At 38.4% G+C, this 20,052-nt stretch overlaps 1 protein-coding gene across 6 annotated transcripts; it reads left to right on the top strand.

The window, feature by feature from the left end:
- Nucleotides 1-242: 242 nt before the first annotated feature.
- On the top strand, nucleotides 243-17,119 carry PEX2 (peroxisomal biogenesis factor 2). Of its 6 annotated transcripts, XM_032316270.1 has the most exons (5): nucleotides 243-441; nucleotides 1,737-1,864; nucleotides 2,863-2,893; nucleotides 7,924-7,980; nucleotides 15,267-17,119. In XM_032316270.1, exon 5 carries the CDS (start codon nucleotides 15,284-15,286, stop codon nucleotides 16,199-16,201), a length of 918 nt encoding a protein of 305 aa, XP_032172161.1. In that variant the 5' UTR covers nucleotides 243-441; nucleotides 1,737-1,864; nucleotides 2,863-2,893; nucleotides 7,924-7,980; nucleotides 15,267-15,283; the 3' UTR covers nucleotides 16,202-17,119. The 6 variants fall into 6 exon arrangements, 5 of the variants coding, with proteins under 5 accessions (XP_032172161.1, XP_032172159.1, XP_032172160.1 ...); XM_032316268.1 differs by lacking the exon at nucleotides 1,737-1,864; XM_032316269.1 differs by lacking the exon at nucleotides 7,924-7,980.
- Nucleotides 17,120-20,052: the final 2,933 nt, after the last annotated feature.

Raw genomic sequence — 20,052 nt, 5'->3', positions numbered from 1 at the left:
CCCTGCCCTCAGAGAGCCCCGACTTCCCCGCGGCCTCTTGACACCGAGGCCTCTTCACGCGCGGCCCCGACCCGGGGCTGACGGGTTCGCGACTGTCCTGCCAATCAGATACGGTTTCCTCAGAGTGGCCAGCCCACCAATCACCGCGCGCCGCTGTCCTGTTCGGCTCTTCGGCTCTTCGGCCTTTCGGCCCTTCGGCCCTTCGGCCCTTCGGCCCTTCGGTTCTTCCGCGATCGCTGTTGCTGGGCCGCGCTCGGAAGCTTAGTTCTCCTTGGTTTAATTTCCCCTTTTTTCTCAGACACTTCCGGGTCCTGCGTCGCTCCGGAAGCCCGCGAGTTCCGGAAGCCTGGGTAATCCAGGTTCTGCTAGGAGCAGCCAAGCTTCCCAGAAAATGTCTCAGAGAAAGTTACGTGGAACGGGGGCGTTTCGCAGACTCCTAAGGTCAGTGTCTGCCCGAGAGAGCCGGAGTGCAAACCTGCGGTCTGCCCTACAGCTGGGAGGGCGTGGAGTTTCGCGACCTTGTCGCTGTCCCCTTAGCTTGAGTTTGTCGGTTTATGGGCTTCCTGTTTTCCTGGAAGAAGCAAAATCAGAGTCTGAGTTGGGGAAGGCAATGAAGTAGGCCCGAGCTCCTGAAAATAGTCTCAGAATGGCACCATTAAAAGAAAAAAAAAAAAAATCAAAAAACAAAAAACCACAGCTAGTCTTGAGTTCCTTTGCCTTCCACGAGGTCACTTTCTGAAATACTTCAAAATCTTCTCCGCGCCCTTGTCCGGGGTGAGATTTGCTTTTTAAGAGTGGCTCTAAAAAATTACGCAGTGTCCTAACTACGTAATATCGGATGGCGCATACTTAAAAGTGTTATATTTGGTACAGAAATTGAGGTCAATGCTTAAGTTTCTATTGAAAGCCTGTGAACTTGGAAGCCGTTTTAATTTTCTTCGGGAAGAAGAGCTGTTGAGAATGGTCTTACATAATTGCTTGCTGTTAGTTTGTTATATATTCAACACTGATTTTTGATAACGGAGAGTGCGGAAATAATTGACATTTTTCTTCTGGTGCTTTCAGTTAAAAGACATGGTTTCTTTCTTTCTTTTCTTAGGTCCCATTTTCCAAAAATACCACATTGAGTGAAAGGGCTTTTCCCGAGACCAAGTTGTTGCATGTCCACATCTAATATATTCTGGTATTCTGCGATCCCCCTTAAGAATTTTTTACCTTAACCATTTCAGGCAGTTACAGGAAGTTTGAGACTTGATCGACACCACAGTTTGCAGTCTAAACGTCTTCCCCTAATGTGTTTTCGTTAGTTAAACCTGAACAAAATAAACTTGGGATGGTCGACTTCTTTTTTTTTTTTTCACTTTATCTTCTCTCGGATCTGCCCATATTATCAAATACATGTATCCAGAACTATTAGAGTTCAGTGATTTGAGTCAGAGGGGACTGAAAAGAAGAAAGATAATGGAATTATTTAAGAAGTAAAAAACAAAAGCAAAAAACCAAACAACACACACAAAAAAAACCTTTAAAAAAGTACATATATGCTTATTTATTTATTTTATTATTATTTGTTATGTATGTATTTTTTTCCTTAAAAAAAAAAAAGATAAAGAAAATGGAAGTAACAGGACATAGTAGAAAGAATACTAAACTAAGTAGAGAACATAGAGTGCTAGTCCTGACTCTGGTTTCCTTTGACCAGCCCTACCTCATGGCCTTATTCTCTTCATTTTTAGGGGTTGGGGTAGCATTCAATCTGTGGTTTGAAATCTGTTCTGAAGAAGAATTCCTATATAAATTTCCTGGAGCCACACAGGGGAGAGACAAACCAAGCAGACAGGCGTTTTTTACAAGAACAGCTCTTGTATGTGTTCTGTTTGAAACGTGTTTCTGTTAAGAAATTTAAATTCATATCTTAGACTAGGTGATCTGGGTTTACTTCTAGCATTACGATTCTGTTTCAGAGTACTCATTTGTATCCAATGTGTATTCATTCGATTAGTAACTTTTTTTAATAGTAAAAGATACATTCATCATTAATTTATTACTAAAAGTCAAAAACAGGTCTATATTGTCTAATTTGTTTAACAAATACAAACTTCAAATTTAATTTTTTGTGATCATAATCATATTTCTTTATTCTTCTCTATTCCTTCTTCCCTGGTATTTTAGCCATAAAATTTTTTGCTTAATTTTGAAGCTTATAATAATCTTTGCAATAGGAAGGGCAGATATTTTTCATTTTACATATTCTGTGACTGAATCTTAAAGGTGTTAACAGCCTTGCCCAACATTGCATAGCTAGTAAATTTGCATTTTAAGTCTCAGCCCCATGTTTTCCTCACAGCTTCAGGTAATTTTAGTTTCTTTCTCTCTTGCACTTGACTGTGCTCAGGTTCCTATGGCATACGGAAAATGTATGCCATATGCACAATCTTTATTTCTGAACGAAAGTTCTGCTCTGAATCACTTGCTCCTTTTTTTTTTTTTTTCCTCCCTTGATTATCTTGGACAACTTCAAAACAAATTGGATGTCCCCTTTACCTCCTTCCTGTGAAATGACAGCAGTTTCTAAACATTCCATGTTCCTCTTCAGTTCCTTTGGTATGTGGAAGAAATCTCTGGAGAAGAGCTCTTTGTACTGCTCCATTTGCCCCATGTAATTCTGGCACTGCAAATGCCAGTACTGTTATTTCTCTACGTGGAAGTGGAAGCAGGGAAGACGATGTCTAGCACCCTCTGTCCTTCCCATTGTGCAGTGTTAATCAACAACTTTTCAGTCTTTTACCATCTATACAATCAAAATGCCCTTTTCTATATTGCGCTTTATTCTATTTAATATGTTCTCTTTTTTTTTTTCAGACTTTTCCCTTCTTAACTGCCTGTGAATAAGGTGAGATAAAATTTCATCCATGCTGTCTTGTCTTCTTACTATTAAGACAAAAAAACCCAAGAGCTATAGAGTAATTCCATTTTGATTCTGTATAACTGTTCCCTTCTAGTGTTAAATGAATTGGCATTTCCTCGTCTTGCATATAGTATGTGTTCATAACAATTAAATGAATGCTCATGCCTCATTTTTTCACCCACATACTCCCTTTGTTCATATTGGGCATTCAGGCTCTTTGAATGGTTTTCTGACCACATGTGTAGAGTCAGGGAGAGAGAATGTACTCTAGATGCATCCCAGGCAACATGGGCAACTTTACCACAGTCCTTTGCTTTATTTCCCCATTTACTGTCCTGGAAGCTTGACTGGCAGTCTGGTCTTTTGAATGATCTTGAGGGAAAAAAAATTTGCTTTGAGCTCTGTGGGATTGAATTTGTTCCAAGTTTACCACATATTCTTACTACTTATTAACTTCCCTTGTGTGTTCCACAGTTTCTCTACTGTTTACCGGAAATTTACTGATTGTCAGTCCAACCTAAACAGGTTGTTAATCTCCTCACATCTAATTTTTTCTTCTAAAATGGACATGATAGTATTTACTGTGTTATGAGGATTAAATGAGATAAAGAGTGTGAAGAAAACATAATGCCTCACGCACAATGATGTATTACATGGTACTTCCTTTTTTCCCATTGCTAATACCTCTGTTCCTTTGTGGATATTTCCATGTTGTCTGTCTGTCTCTGTCTCTGTCTCTCTCTCTCTTTTTTTTTTTAAGATTTATTTATTTGTCAGAGACAGAGAGAAAGCGTACAAGCAAGGGGAGCAGCAGGCAGAGGAAGAAGCAGGCTCTTTGCTGAGCAAGATGCTGATGAGATACTCAGATCCCAGAGTCCTGGGATCATGGCTTGAGCTGAAGGCATAGGCTTAACCAACTGAGCTACCCAGGTGTCCCTCCATGTTGTCTTGAATGCCATAAAATATGCAGTTAAACATGTGTGCCAGTAATTTGCAAGTTATTTAAAATTCTCTTCTTAGGTTCTAGAGCACTTTTCTAAATTTATGGAGTACTTAAAGATCTAGTTGCTTCATATATTTCTTGTGGCTTTGTTTGTTCATTCTTGGAGTGTAATTTTTGCTGTAGTTCATGTCTATCTCTTAGTGTTTAGACTTTTAAAATAGCCCCATTTGCATGTCCTGTGGTGTCCTTCTAAAGTACTTCTGTTCATCTTTTAGCCCATCACACCTTGTCAGTCAGGGACACTAGTTCGGAGCATGGCTCTGCCACTTCTAGTTGTGTGATTTATACAAGTCAACTAATCTCTCTGTGCTTTAGTTTCCTTGTTTTAAAATGTAAATGATAAAAGAAAAAGAACCTCTTTCATAATACTGGTAAGGATCAAATGATTTAATATTTAATTTTGCAAAGGATACTTAGGTATGATAGTCCCTTGTTAGCACTTGATAACTGGTAAGCGGTATACATGTACTTCAGTCATAAACTCATAAATTGGTGGGTATTGTCTTCCAGATGCTTTGCTTTTTTGCTTTTTTTTTTTTTCTATGATTGTGTCTCTGTCTCTCATGTTCCATTCTAATTTCTGCAGTTTCTCTAGCCTTTTTCACACTCAGCATTTTCATTTCTGTAGTTGGAAATGGCTGTTCTTTTTTCTTCCTCTTCCAAGGTTTTCTAAAATAGTTCTTATAAGGATTCTAGATAGGTAGACTTTTCAGAGTTGATTTTTTGAAATTTATTTTTGTATCTTTTAACTGCTAGAGAGTATAGTGTGATAAAATGACTTGTCCAAAGTCACACAGCCTGTTGGTGAACCTGGTCTAAGATACAGAACTAATCAGAACCAGTTTAACTCTCTTTCCCCATATTCACTCAAACATCTGCTTTTTATTTTCACAACATGCTTTTTCTCTTAAAGACTCAGAAGTATCAACTTTCTAAAAGAGAAGATTATGAGTGCCATGCTTTTCTCTTAAAAATGTATTTGTAAAGCTAGGCCAGGGTATTGAAAATTCTGTTTTAAGGTTTAAAAAAACCAGAGGGAAACATTGATGTTAGTTTTAGATACTTGAATAAGTGTCTTAAATAAGTAAATGAAATAGGGTACTCAGTTGTTTAAGACTAATTATAATCTTGATGATGGTAGTATTTGATTTGAGTTCCCTTTTTTTTCCAAATTAAAAAATATATCTATATTTCCCATCTGCTAGGACAAGTTACTTATCTTTGTTCATCTTTTTGAGCAATTTATGAGATTTTGAAGTTTATCCTAAAACATTTTATTGTGTACTCACTACCAGTCCCAAAAAGAAAATTCCTGTTTGGATTTTGATGAGGATTACGTTAAGTATATAGCTAGAAGTCTAGTGTCTACAATAGAACTTTAAAATTTCAACATATCCTATCCATATCCAAAGAGCACAATTTGGATATATAACATTTGATATCTATAAATTATTGAAACTTGCTTTATATTTGATGAAAGAGTAGAACAAAAGAGGAGTGACAGGTCATTTAGCAAGCCTGTGGCAGAAGTGGGATTTGAACTTCTGGTTGTTGATTTTTAGGCCTATTCACAGTGCCAGAGGTCACAGTGTCCTAATGGGTCTCAGTCATAGCTTTTTCTCTTTTGCTCATGTTTGAAATGTGTTCTGGGAATCAGTGTCCTGTTAAATCCCTCTTTGATGCATGTCCCATTTATTAGTATTGATTTCAATACAATGGACAGTAAATCTATCTGACTACACAAAGGAAATAAAAAGTAGGGTGTAGGTTCAAAGCTTAAGATCTCCAGTTATAGAACTTTATTCACATAACCTCATAATATGAAACATAAGTTTAAAATTTTTTCAAACCTAAAAGGAAAAAAATTAGTATATTGTCTCATCCATTTTGATTACTTGAACCCTCAGGATAGTGTGGCAGCAGCATTGTCATACTAAAAACTAGTTCATTATTGTGGATCTGAAAAAGGATGGCTTGGCAGTGGGTGCATACATGGGTTTGGTACCTTAGAGGATACTTGGGAATCACATGTTTCTGCTGACAAAGTTTACAGGACTGTAAATTTAAATGTAGAGTTTTTGTAGGCAGCATGCATTGACAAATACGCCTAATGGTAATACATCTAGTACTGAGAGTCTCGGAACAGGTCAATAATAATGTGTATATTGATAGCAGCAATGTAGGAGATGTTACTTGGTATTATAGCTAAAAATCCATGTTATGCTCTTAATCATAATTACATTAATATTGACAGGCCCTTGACAATACTCACATTATTATTGATAGATTTCTGTCAATAACATGTTTTAAATAAAATACATTCATTCATAATTTGTACTATACTCAGTATAAGCTCTGAAATACATTCTGAAAATTCTTCCTTCTTTAGTGTGATTCAGTTGTTTGTTTTGGTTTTAGGATGTGATATAGATGACAAAGTTTTTATTTGGGGTAATGGAAAGCATAAAAGGGAAGGATAAGGGCACCTGGGTGATTCAGTTGTTAAGTGTCTGCCTTTGGCTCAGGTCATAATCCCAGGGTCCTAGAATGGAGCCCTACATCGGGCTCCCTGCTCTGCAGGAAGCCTGCTTCTCCCTCTCCCACTGCCCCTGCTTGGGTTCCCTCTCTCGCTGTGTCTCTCTTGTCTCTCTCTGTCAAATAAATAAATAAAATCTTAAAAAAAAAAAAAAAAGGATGAGCTATTTAAAAATAGGTTTATATATTACTGCTCTTCGTAAACAAATTTCAGGGTTTTTTTTTTTCTGATAAAAAAGCTGTATGACATGTCTAGTGATAAAACGTCAGCAGGGGACCTTTTTAATAGTTTTTAGTGCTAGATCATTTTGTCTTAAACATATTTATGGGATAATTTAATAAGACTAACCCTATAGATGCTATAATTTGCCTTGACTATCTTTTTCCATATCCTTAATGTAGTAGTGTCCTTCACTAAACACATACTGAGTAATGCCAATTACACTTTTAATTAATTATTTTTATGAGTCTCTTTGCATGACTATAAATGTTTCCCTCTGCGTTGGCCCTTTAGAATCTTAAATTAGTGCAATTTGGGAAATGGGGATTGAGAAGGGAAAGGGTTATAGAATTGTGTATTAAAAGAATGAGATTTCATGGCAGGGTAGGAAAAGGTATTGCCTGTTTTTTGACATTCTGGAAAAATCAATTTGAATTAAATCTGATGGTGTTCGTTTCAATTCTGAACAATCCCAGCTTTAAAGAAAAAGATTAGTTTGTATTTTTTTTAACTATTCAAGTTGGAGCCTACTTTTGTGAAACTAGATACTAATCTACAAGAACCTGTAATATGGGGATCACTAAACCTTACTTAAACTAAATTCCTGAAGGTAAGTAGAAATAGACTGGCTTAATGTTGGGTGTGGATGGCAATCAGTGTAACAGAATCAGGAAAGTACTGGTTTACAAAAAAAAAAAAAAAGGGGGGGGGGATTTTTGATCCAAAAATGTGAAGGCGCCATAATCTTTTTGATTTTGATTAGTTCTTAATGAAGCAAGTCATTACTTTAACTCTTTTAGAAAGTTATTAGCACCTTCGTTAAGGGCCTTGTATTGTACATACCCTCTCACCAGTCTTCGGGAGCTTTAGCATTTGTTTTCTTCTTGAACTCTGCTATCAATAGATTCAACTTTTAAAAATATATCTCATTATGTCTCTTCTCCTTAGTGATTGTTCATGCCTGTGAAATCATTCCGGTTTCCCTACAGTGGGCTTTTTGCAGTGGGTTAACTCTTCAGCCAGCCTCTCTTGCTGGCCTGTTTTGCTCAGTCATGGCAGATGACTTGAGTCTTTGCTTCCAGGTAACAGGCACAGCCACAGTGAATGAAGGTTAAATCACTAAGGAGGCAGATCCTTTTGAAACTCACCCCAGTATCTCCCAGATAAACCATGGCCAGGTTTCATGGCTTGCACATATCTGGGGTTTGCACAGCCTGTTCTTGTGTCTTAAATGTCATTTTTTTTCTTTTCTGCCAGGGGAGTTCTGTGATCCTTCATGGTGTCTTCACATTTCAAGATTCATTCTTTGTTTTGGTTAGTCCTGATTATAGTAACGTTCTGTTTCTTTAAAAAAGCTTGAATAAAAGGAAGTGAACTGAGAGTTAAGTTTTTGGCTTAAATCCCTGGTACCTAGGAGATTGCTTGGCATTTGGTAAGCACTCAAAAAATATTAGTTAAATTGAGCCATTTTTCAGAGAATTAGTGTTCACTAAAACACACTCCTTATATTATATTGAAAATAACTTTGTGACTTCAAGGCATTTATGATATTTTTCTGTGCTTTACACCTATTATGGGCAAATATTGTTGTACAGCAGTGGAGGGTAAAGGTTTCCATGATCAGACTGATTGAACTTCTAGTTATTTCTATTTTATAAGTTTCTTCTACTGCTGGGCCCTACCCATCTCTGAAGCCAATATTCTAGAATGAATGTATCTGCCTGAAAAGAGGAAAAAAGAAAGGAAGAGGAAGAGACATGTTAGTGATAAACCACAATTGGATGCCTCTGTGGACTGCCTGTACCATGCCCTATTTCAGCAAAGCACCCTAGAGTCAGATATTATCAGTGTGCATTCCTGAAGTTTCTTTGCTTCCTGATAATAGGCATTACCATATCGATGAGGGTTAAATATCCAAGGAGCAGGTCATGCTGAAGCCCATCCCCAGGCTCGCAGAATTCCCCCTCCATAATCTCCTTTCAGATAAGATACAGGAGTGTGATGTGTTCCACTGAACGGTGTCTCTGTCCCTTCCCACCTAGTCCGCCTCCATGTGCACGCATAATAGTGACATCATGTTCACTGTTTACTACCACAATTATATATTAATTTTGTAGTTAGTATTTCCTGGAGGAGAAAAAAGTTCTTTCACCACAAATTGAGGTATTAATATAAGTAATAATGAAAATTTCAGTCTTTTGAAATAAATTTGCCAAAATCGACTTAGACTCCTTTTCTTCTTAATGCCCATCCCTAGCCAAAGCAGCAATAATATAGTAATAATGATACTTTCCAGTTTCCAGACTTTCATAACATTATCTGGTTTAATGTCAACAACTTTGTGTGTGTGGTAGCTATTCTTCCCAACTTTTTGAAGAATCTGAGGGTAGGGGTGCCTAGGTGGCACAGTTGGCTAAGTATTGGACTCTAGGTTTCAGCTCAGGTTATGATCTCAGGGTCGTGAGATCCAGCCCCACATCAGGTTCCGTGCTGGGTGCCACACTCAACATGGCGTCTGCTTGAGATTTCTCTTCCTCCTCCCTCTCCCATGCCTCTCCCTAAAATTAAGAAGAAAAAAAAGAATCTGAGGTAATGACTTTTTCTAAGATCACATAACAAGTAAGTAACAAAGCTGGAACTGGAGCTCAGGTCTGATTGATTTTAAATATACTTTTTTCTACTGTCAAGTTGCCTAAATATGAATGTAGAGCAAAGGAGGAGTATTCTGCTTTGACTATGGTGTGTAATGGACAGTGTCTGTTCTATGTTTACAACTGAAAGAAGTCACAAAAATGACTAAAATGTTGGAAAATAAAACCTAAAACAAAAAAAATAGAGAAATTACTCATCTGGAAAGGCAAAGGCTGAAGAACAGTTTAATGATAGTCTTTTGGTCCATTAAAGAGTCTTACACAGGGAGGAGATCGAGCCCAGCTGTTGTTAATCTACACTGAGGCCAGGCCTAAGGAGAAAAAGAGGAAAGGAAAAAAATGTTAAACTGTAACAGAAGGGATAAGAAAGAATTTTTTGATAATAAAGATTATTAAATATTGGATTGGTTAGAGTGTGTTAAGTCTCCTTTTCTGGCAGCCATTAAAAATTCCTATCTTTGCTAAATAATAAGTATGATTCCTCCAGAAATGAAGTATTTGAAATGGATGATTCTGAGACATCACTCCCTCAGACCAGTTTTTCACTAAATATGAGTAAGAAACCTGAGGAAGAGAAGGCTTCCCTCACCATTCAGTTCATCCAGATGCTCTCATATAGTATTTAGTCAGTATACCAATTAACTACCAAATTTCTCATTCTGTTGCACATAGATTCAACAAACATTTATTGAGTGACTACTGTGAGTCCATCCTTGGGTTTATTCTACAATTGTAACAAATCCATCAGCCATAATGCAGAACTGATTATGACTCTAATCAGTCAGACTCATGTATCTTTAAAGGTACATGAATTGGCATAACTGGTCCTCTAACACAGGTATTTTAACTGATACTCAAAAAAAATAGCACTCTATCCAGTCCAATTCTTGGGATGTGAGAGAGGTGAGAGGAGGGATCTGGTAGTGCTGAACTTCTATCCGTGTCCAGTATGGTCAGAGCCTTTCAAGGGTAATTTGACAATAATTGAGAACTTCCTTTGCTGACTGCAGAATATGAAATCTGGGAAAGATAACAGAGTTGTAGACACTGTGACCGTAGAGAAGTCATGTGCTATATTCCCACACACCATGAAGGATTGTAGAATTTTGCATGAGTAAAACTGAGCTAGAAATCGTTCTCTTTTTAGGTGGCAGGTGCTTTGAGAAATAAGATAAGGCACTTTCCCTTAACTAGCTTACAGATAAACTAGGGAAAGAAGATGTACTGACATGACTGAAATCACAGGATGGTTGAGGGCTCAAGTGAGTGGCACAGACAATTGCTGTCAAAGTTAAAGGTGGTGATAATAGGAGTTGGAGATAGTTATGAAGGTTTCACAGAGAATGTTGAAATAAAGTTGGAATGTGAAGGGCAGAGAGTTGTGGGCAGTGGGAAGAGTTGGCAGGGAAGGTGAGTGTTTTGGATACATGGGAAAAGGCCCAGAGTTAGGACTGAGGGGTGGCACAGACTTGGGCTAGGTTGTATCTGAGAAGTTTGTACTTTATCCCAGAGGTAATAATGAGGTAATAGAGATGATTTGGTAAATGTATGCAAACATTTTGTGGATTTTAGTTTGCTTCTGGGGTTAAAAAAAAAAAAATTGTTTCCTCAATTACATAATGCCTATAAACTAGAGAAAATTTGTAAACTGCAGGAAAAGTGAGAATAATAATATTTATTGAAGCTTTTTGTATGGATTTTAGAATTCTTTTTCTGTTGAGATAGTTTCAAAATGTTCTATACTGTCTTTGAGAACCTGTGATACCATATGCCTTTGTTAGTATCCTAGTTGTCTGTTTACTTGCCTGCTTTGCTTACTAGACCTTGGTTAGGGTCCTTAAGTGAGAGCCAAGATGTTTTGTTTATCTTTGCATCCCAAGCACCCAGCAGGGCTAGGATGTATTGATGTCCATAGCCTTTGTGGAATTCATGGAGTAGTCTCTAATCTCACAGGATCTACTTAACCGAAGAAAGGGGGAGCCAGAGTCAGTGTAAGATTTGTAACAGCCCTTGTGGATATAGGGATGAGAACTAAACAGAAATAAATGTGAGGGCTGGCAGGCAGCATGGAGCTGTATGGATGGTAGATATGCCAGAAAAATTAATGAACTTCACTTTGAAGTGACTAGCCCATTCATTCTCAACATCCCCAGGAAGCTTGTTAGAAATGCAGATTCTTGGCTCCCATTCCAGGCTTACTGATTCAGAAACTCTGGCTCTGAGACACTACAGTCTTAAGAAATCTAAGTGATCATGATAAATGCTCAGGTTTGAAAACCAGTAGCCAAGAAGGACAGGACTGATGGTGAAGACTGTGGCATAGAGGGATTGAAAGCCCACAGATGGATGTGATGCCAGTGAATAAAACTGTTGAAGAGCCATGCTAGCTGGAACAGGAAAACTATGAGAATAAGATTATATTATTACAAAGAAAGCAGAGCGCGTTTTAGGTGGGCAGGATCTACTGCTCCTGCTTAGTTCACTGCCTTCCTGATCTTAGCGTTTAAGTAGATCAAGTAGATTGAAAGTCGATTAGTCCTACCGGAGGGACACACTCCCCCCAACAAAATCTCCACCCAGATTTTCTCTCCTGTCTCCACACAATTGCCTACTGAGCTTTAGCTGTCTCATAGGAGCCTCAGATCTCTGACACTACTGTGGTTATTACCTCTCCCTTGAAACCTGTATCACTGCATGTGTTTCCTATTTCAGAGAGCTGGACTACCACCATGTAGTTACTCAAGTCAGTTATTCTTGGCTTGTTTCTCATTAAACCATGTCACTTCTAACTCATGGCTTTAAAGATACCTGTTTTTCTCCATCCCTGCTGATACCCTTATAATTTAGAACTTTCTCCTTGATCACTTTAATAATCACATAATCATCTTAACTGGTCTCTCTGCCTCGAGTCTTTTCAGCTTCAAATCCATTCTGAATGTGGCCAGAACAAGCTGTCTAAAAATTTGATTAGTTCTTTTCTTAAACTATCCAGTGGCTCCCCATTACCATTTTGATAAAATACAGTCTCCACAAGTTGGCTTTTACTTTTGGTCTCCTGTCTTCCTTTCCAGCCCTTTGTCCTTGCACCTTCAGTCCTTGTCACCTGCTCTCTGTCTGCTTGGTATGACATTCCTTTACCTTCCTTTACCAGACTGACACTGCTGATCCTTCAGGTAGTTGTCGAGATACTATCTCTTTGAAGCTTTCTCTGACCTTCTGAGGTCTAATGACAAAAATAATGCCCTGAATTTCCCCTTGCATATCACTCCTAACACCTTATTGTAATTGCCTGTTTATTATTTTATATAACACATTCTTACCCACCCCTCACCTCACTACATTGTAGTCTCCACCAGTAAAACTGACTGTGTCAGTTTTACTATTATAGCAGTAACTGGTAAACAGCAGATGTATGACAAGCATGTTGAAATAGGTAATAATCGATAGTCCAGATATGATAATTTGAAATAATTTTAAAGGCTACTGGGTAGGATTTGTGTTTTCTGTCCTTCACCTACCCCTTCTTTATCTTGTTCATCTAGTCCGTGTAGTGTGCATTATGTGCACTGAGTGCTGTGCTGGTTGCTAAAATTCAACTGTAACAAGACTCAGTCTTTGCAACAGGGTTTATCCTCTAGTGGAGGAAGTAGACAATTTAAAAAGTAGCCTGTGTACAGTACATAGAGGCCAAGAAAGTGAAGAATGGAGTGCTAAGGGAACAGCTAGAAGAGGCAGCCAACTCAAGTTTAGAGAGTCAGAAGGAAGTGATGCCTAAGCCCCTATTAAAAATTTAGTACTTAAAAACTGAAAACTGAATTTTTCAATAAAACACAGGAACGTACTGTTCCAGATAGAGGGAACAGACCATAAATGTTCACTAGGGAACAAGAAAAGGGGGCACCTTATGACTAGAGGTCAACAGGTTAGGCAGGAAAGCAAGCTGGGATAGTTTGGGAGGCTTGTGTTTGAACAACTGCAGTGTGGGAAATGCACTGAAAAAGGCAGAAGGTGGGATAGGCCAATTAGATGTAATCCAACAGAGAGATGAGAGCTGCTGAATTTAGGAAGAGGCCTGCAGGGGATAGGGTAGTGAATGGATTAGAAAAATATTTGGGGCAAAGAGCAAAACCTTGGGGATTGAAGAGATTTGTAGAGAGAAGAAAGGGACCTCGGTTCTAACCCCCGTCTTCTTTTCCTATAGCTCCTGGCTAGTATGAGGCAAGGATTTCACAGAACTTGTGGCAAAATCCGCCCCCTCCCCGGCTCTAAACTGTGAAATTTTGAGGGACTGCAGGAAAGGGAAAAAGGGTGAGATGACCCTAGAAGGCAGATGATGTTTATGGGAGAGAAGCATTCCTGTCAAGTATCTAGACTGAGAAGAAAGCAGCAATAAACACCTATTATTCAGTAGGCGCTTTTGTTTCCTATGCTGAACTTGTTAGGTATGTAGTCTTCTGCCACTAAGTCATCTAAGATCCATGAATAATTTAAAAACATCCTCTGCATAAATAAAGAGGTAGATAGATAGATAAAAGCATCCTCTGTAAAACCTTGTAATTGTCAGAAAACAAAAACCTCCTTAATTGTCAAATACATTCCCAGTTTGAAGAGGTGCAACTTTATTTTAGGATGTACCTTTCAGTCCTTTAACTTCTAACAAGTTACATTTAATATCTTTTTAGTAAAAATCATAAATAGAATTTGAAAGAACTTAGAGGTCATTTTATCTCTGGCCTTCAGTTTTGTAAGTGAAAAAAATAAAGCAGAACTAGGTAAAGTAACTTGTCCAAGATCACAATGGCCACACTGTCGGTGACAATGAACTTAAGTGGGATACATGCCTCCCTCTATAACTTAGTGTTAAATTAGTGCACTAGGCCTTTTGAAGGCCCAGAAATCGTGCATGATCTAGATCAAGCTCCATGTGTTCAGGGCTGATTTTAGAAACTAAGCTGAAACAGATTTCTTGTCATAGTTTGAATTTACCAGTTTTTTTAATAATAAGTAAAATACCTAACCTGGTCTGTACACTCCTTGACAATAGCAGCCAGAGTGTTTTAGTCATTGTGGCATGTACATAATAGGCATTTAATAAGTGTGTTTTGAATGAGTCAGTCATACCTAGCTAACCATTAATCAGCTTTTTCTATTTCATTTTAAAAGTTTTTTGTCCCCTTAGTACCTCTGGGATTCCTTAGTTAATTTATGAAATAGTCTTTGTATATACTTTTACATCACGTTTTTCTTAGAAGACTGTATGATGTGTATCTTCTTAATATCTGAATAACAGCATTTCTGCACTCATGTTGTTTTGTGCTAGTACTCAGTTTCTGCCATAGTGTGGTAGCATAATAAACACAGATTGTTCATTTAATTTTTTCTCCTAACTTTATAGATATAAAACATATTTCAGAAAGATTAAATGACTTGTTAAAATATATATATACCTTTGGAGTCAGTAGAAGTGCTGGCAATTAACCTGAGGTCTTGACTTACCATCCGTTAGAATGTTCCATAGAGTTCTCTATATTTATTAAGTTCATGTATTTCTCCATTAGTCATGTTATTATTTAGGTTCATCACTGTTAGTATCAGGATTTTATTATCTCCCTGCTAAAAGGACCAAGGAGGATTACATGGAGATATCTGTGGAAAAAGGGTACAACTTGCTATAACCTGTTATTCCTTTGATGAAGAGGGTCCAGAAAGGGTGGGGGGGGGCGGAGAAGAAGAAGAAGAGCAAAGAAAAGAAGGGAGGGAGGGAGGAGTGGGGGAAGAAAGGGAAGGTTCCATATAAGAGGTGATTGTTTGCTGCTGCTTGGCAACTACTGCCAGCTCCATCTTCAGTGGGCCCTGGTCATTTGGGTATTGCAGTTTTAGATGCATAGGTTGAGGAGATGGTACGAGCTTGCAAATGTTTGATGTTCCCTAATTGTACTTTACCCCTAGAAACCCTCCAAGAAGACATGGCTTCCAGAGAAGAGAACATGAAAAGGACGAACAGAGTGCTGAGAATAAGTCAGTTGGATGCGCTTGAACTGAACAAGGCCCTGGAGCAGTTAGTTTGGTCCCAGTTTTCTCAGTGCTTTCATGGATTTAAGCCAGGGCTGTTAGCCCACTTTGAACCAGAGGTGAAAGCATTACTGTGGCTTTTCTTGTGGCGATTCACCATCTATTCTAAAAATGCCACTGTGGGACAATCCATTTTGAATATTCAGTATAAAAATGATTTTTCCCCAAAGCTGAGGTACCAGCCACCAAGTAAGAATCAGAAGCTGTGGTATGCTGTGTGTACAGTTGGCGGGACGTGGCTGGAAGAGCGCTGCTATGACCTATTTCGAAACCGTCATTTGGCATCATTTGGGAAAGCCAGGCAGTGTATGAATATCATGGTTGGACTTTTTAAATTAGGTGGGCTCATTAATTTCCTGATTTTCCTTCAGAGGGGCAAATTTGCAACTTTGACAGAACGTCTCCTAGGCATCCGTTCTGTATTTTGCAAGCCCCAAAACGTACGTGAAGTTGGCTTTGAGTATATGAATAGGGAACTTCTCTGGCATGGTTTTGCTGAGTTTCTGATTTTTCTCTTACCACTTTTTAATATCCAGAAATTGAAAGCTAAGTTGTCTTCTTGGTGTATTCCTCTTACTGGTGCTTCTAATAGTGACAATACGTTATCCACCAGTGGCAAACAGTGTTCTCTGTGTGGAGAGTGGCCCACCATGCCTCACACCATAGGATGTGAGCACATCTTCTGTTACTACTGTGTTAAAAGTAGTTTCTTATTTGATGTGTACTTTACTTGTCCTAAGTGTGGCACAGAGGTACACAGTGTGCAACCACTAAAATCAGGAATTGAGATGTCAGAAGTGAATGCTCTTTAGAAACTAAGATTGTTTCCTCTGAGGAAAACCTTATTATGTTCAAATCCTTAATATTAGTCATCCTAAGCATACTGTTTAGGAGGGGATATGCTTCTCAGCCACTGTTTTCTATTCCTTTGCAAGTACGAAATTCTAATCACTAGAAACCACATGATTCTGTATATATTATGCACACAGTAATGTATTACTTTTCTTTAAATCATTGCATTCAGTTTTTAATGTTGAGAATAATGGACAGTTTTTGTCAGACTACTAAAAACACTCTTTCATTTTGCTACTTCCTAGAAAGAGGGTAGATTCTAAAATGATTTCGGAGACGGGATGAGTGTGTATTTATTTTCAAAGATGGCATTATAACGTCATAATCTGACAATGATAAGACCCTGTTGTTTTGAGACTTAAGATCTAGTGCCCCAGTTGTAATTTTAAGCTACTCTCTAAAACCTGTTTTTAAAGGATTCAGTTGGCTTCCTTCTCAGGCAAAATAATGGCCACCAGGAGCTCCAGACTGATGTTTTGCCGGCTTTCTGATTCCCTGGGAATAAGAGCTTCTTGCGTAATAGTTCCGGCTAAATCCAGGACCTCATTGACATTGGTCTGCCTGGGATTACACATTTGTGAGCCAGGACAGAAAAGTACTAATCTTGATTAGTAGATGTATACCTCGTGGACCCATAGTAGGAGAGAGGCAGTTCACCACAGGAAAGTCAGGTGCCATTGTAAGAATAGTGGATGGTGGGCAGGTAGAAACAAAGATCCCTACTAGAGTCCACATTTGCCTTTTTCATATCAAAAGTCTGTATGTATTCTTTGATTTTGCCAATGATCTAAGTTGATGAGAACATAAGTAACTGAGTGGTTGACTTAGATTAAAGATTTAAAAGGATTAAATAAATAAATATTTTGTTATACCAATAATTTTGTTGTGGTGTTATTTTGATAAAGTGCTATGAGTAAATACCCATATTGTTATTTTAACATGAAAATAGTACTTTACATATATGTTAACTAATAGAGTTGTCAATATTATGGGGGTTTTATGTTTTTCTAGACACTAATGACACTTTAGTACCATATATTTTTTTAATTTTTTATTTTATTTAACCTCTACCCACTCACTAGTGATTATCCATAGGAGGCCAGGGAGTATGACTGTTGTGCTCACCACTAGACAACCAGAACCTACCACTCTTGGTGCCAGTGTACCAATAGAGACATTTTGTTAGCTGAGCAACTAAATCTTCTTTCACAGATTAGATTCTGCAGAAGTACATGTTGCAAGGGACTTGAAGTACTTGGGCCTGGATTGGATCAAAGTAGTCAGGCCTTTTTACTTACACCTCTCAGTCACTCCCCCAGCTGGGCAACACATCCATCCCTGGAAGAGCTGGGTGACCAGCCTAATGTCAATCACATCTAATACCGTCTCTCCATTATTTTTCTTTATGGTTTTCCATTTTTGCTATTCTTGCTTGTAAGCATACAAACACACTAATGGCAGGAAGTATTCAAGTTAAAATCATTTGGTTTATGACTGATAGCTGTACTCAAGTGCTGCCTCAGGGAACTCCCAACTCACTGCAGAGACCTAGGCCTACTGGCTAAGTTGCTCCAACAGTTCCAGACCCCGTTGGTTCCTTGCCTCCTTGTACACTGCCAGGAGACTTGCTCTAATACTGGTTCTTCTATTCCTACTCCCCAGTGGTCTCAGGGCTCAAGGTTCTATAACTGGGTCATATTTAGCTATGTAATACATTTCTGCTTTAGCCTCAAGAACCTAACCATCACCTATGAGCTTCTCCCCTTGGGAAAATAAAAACTTTTATACATTGTTTTTTCTCTCCCTTTCTCTCCCGCATAACTTGTTCTCCAATCAGATTTGCTACTTGTGTATATAATGTATCCAGTTGATCATATCTGAAATACATACCAGTCAAAGCTAACCCAAGGCATGTCCTGCTCCCTTACTTCAGAACTCCGTGGGTTTTGGCTAAGTTTATTTAACTCCTCTAACCTATGAAGTGGGCATTCAGTAATATCTATCTCTTAGGACTGTAATGAGAATTAAATCATTCTCTCAAAAATTACTTATTAAGTCCCTACAGGCATTCTTCTCTAGGCAGAGATGTACTTATAAATAAAAACCCCTTTTTACATTTTTGGAGGAATAATAGACAATAAACATGTGTAAGATAATTTCAGAAGTTGGAAGTACTCTGAAGAAAAAAAGAAAACAGGCTGAGGGAATGGAGAGTGACAAGAGATGCTGTTGAACTTTGCAAAGAGATCTGAATGAACTGAGGGGGAAAGCCAAGCACAGGAGAGTTCCAGGATAAGGAAATGGCAGGTACCCAAGCTCTGAGACGAGAGTGCATTCCTGGTTAAAACAGCAGTAAGAAATAGAGTGACAAGAGAAAGGTGAGGTAAGGGACACAGGGTCAGGCCAGGCAGGCCATGGTAAACAAAACAAAACAAAACAAAAATGATCTGGATTTATTCCAAGTATGAGGAAGCAAAGAAGTTCCAAGTTCCTATTTTTAAAGGGTCCCTGTGGGCGCCTGGGTGGCTTAGTGGGTTAGAGCATTTGCCTTCGGCTCAGGTCATGGTCCCGGGGTCCTGGGATTGAGCCCCACATTGGGCTCTCTGCTCAGCGGGGAGCCCACTTCCCTCTCTCTCTACCTGCCTCTCTGCCTACTTGTGATCTCTCTGTCAAATAAATAAATAAAATCTTTAAAAAAAGAAAAAAAAAAAGGGGTCCCTGTGATTAAGGTATGATGAGGTATGAGTAAAGGCCAGAAAACCTAATCAAAGGCAATTTGGTACAACCGATGATCGTTATCATATCTATTAGGTTTGTGGTACATTAACAGTGTCACTATCTGAAATGGTCAGGAACCTGGAAGTAAACAAAACTGTAGGAAACCAAAATATATTTTCATAGATTACACACACCAGACCTCTACTCGAGGTATTTCCTTGAGTTCCCATTCAGAAGCTGCTTTATTTTGAATATAATTCTAATAAACTTTCAACAACAGACTGAAAATAATGTAATAGGAGGGGGAAGCTGATGAAAGCAAATATGTTTACAGTTATAAATAATAAAAAAAAAACCTGGTATCACTGGAAAAAAAAATCTGTAATCTGGTCACAGATCAGGGACATACAGGCTCTAAGGACCAAATGAGTAATAATAATGGTTTTAAAAATGATCTTGGGGGCAGCTGGGTGGCTCAGTGGGTTAAAGCCTCTGCCTTTGGCTCAGGTCATGATCCCAGGGTCCTGGGATCGAGCCCCGCATCCGGCTCTGCTCCGCAAGGAGCCTGCTTCCTCCTCTCTCTCTGCCTGTCTCTCTGCCTACGTGTGATCTTTGCCTGTCAAATAAATAAAAATTTAAAAATAAATAAATTAAATAAATAAAAATCATCTTGGATCATCAATAAGGGTACCTTATATTCTGTATAATTTGGTTAAGAACGCAGGAACATTAGTATGGTTATAGTTGAGGAAGCCTTCATGTTGGCATTTACAGGCAAAAACTTGATTCACTTAGAACATTTGCTTTTAACAAAGAGCTGGTTTTCCTAATAGTACTTAATAAGTGAAGTGTTAACTGAATTAAGGAAAGATATTTTCAGCAACAGAACAATTCCGAACAGACTTTTTAGCCAAAACAATTGTCCGTATTACCTATAGAACTGCTGCTCCATGATTCTTTCCAGCTAAAGCTAGTATGTGGAACATGTTTATATTCATCACAAGTAAGTTGACAAGTATTTCACTTGTACGTCTGGGGTTTTTATTCCTTCAAAGAGTATGTAAATCACGAAACAAGACAGGCTGTGCCTTTC

This window comes from Mustela erminea, chromosome 16, assembly GCF_009829155.1.
Source record: "Mustela erminea isolate mMusErm1 chromosome 16, mMusErm1.Pri, whole genome shotgun sequence".
NCBI lineage: Eukaryota > Metazoa > Chordata > Mammalia > Carnivora > Mustelidae > Mustela > Mustela erminea.
Note: the sequence above shows the minus strand (reverse complement) of the source record. Positions and strands in the feature narration are given on the sequence as shown.

What these genes read in the sequence shown, in the direction of transcription:
- PEX2 (XM_032316271.1), top strand. Translation starts at nt 15,284, where the DNA reads ATGGCTTCCAGAGAAGAGAACATGAAAAGGACGAACAGAGTGCTGAGA.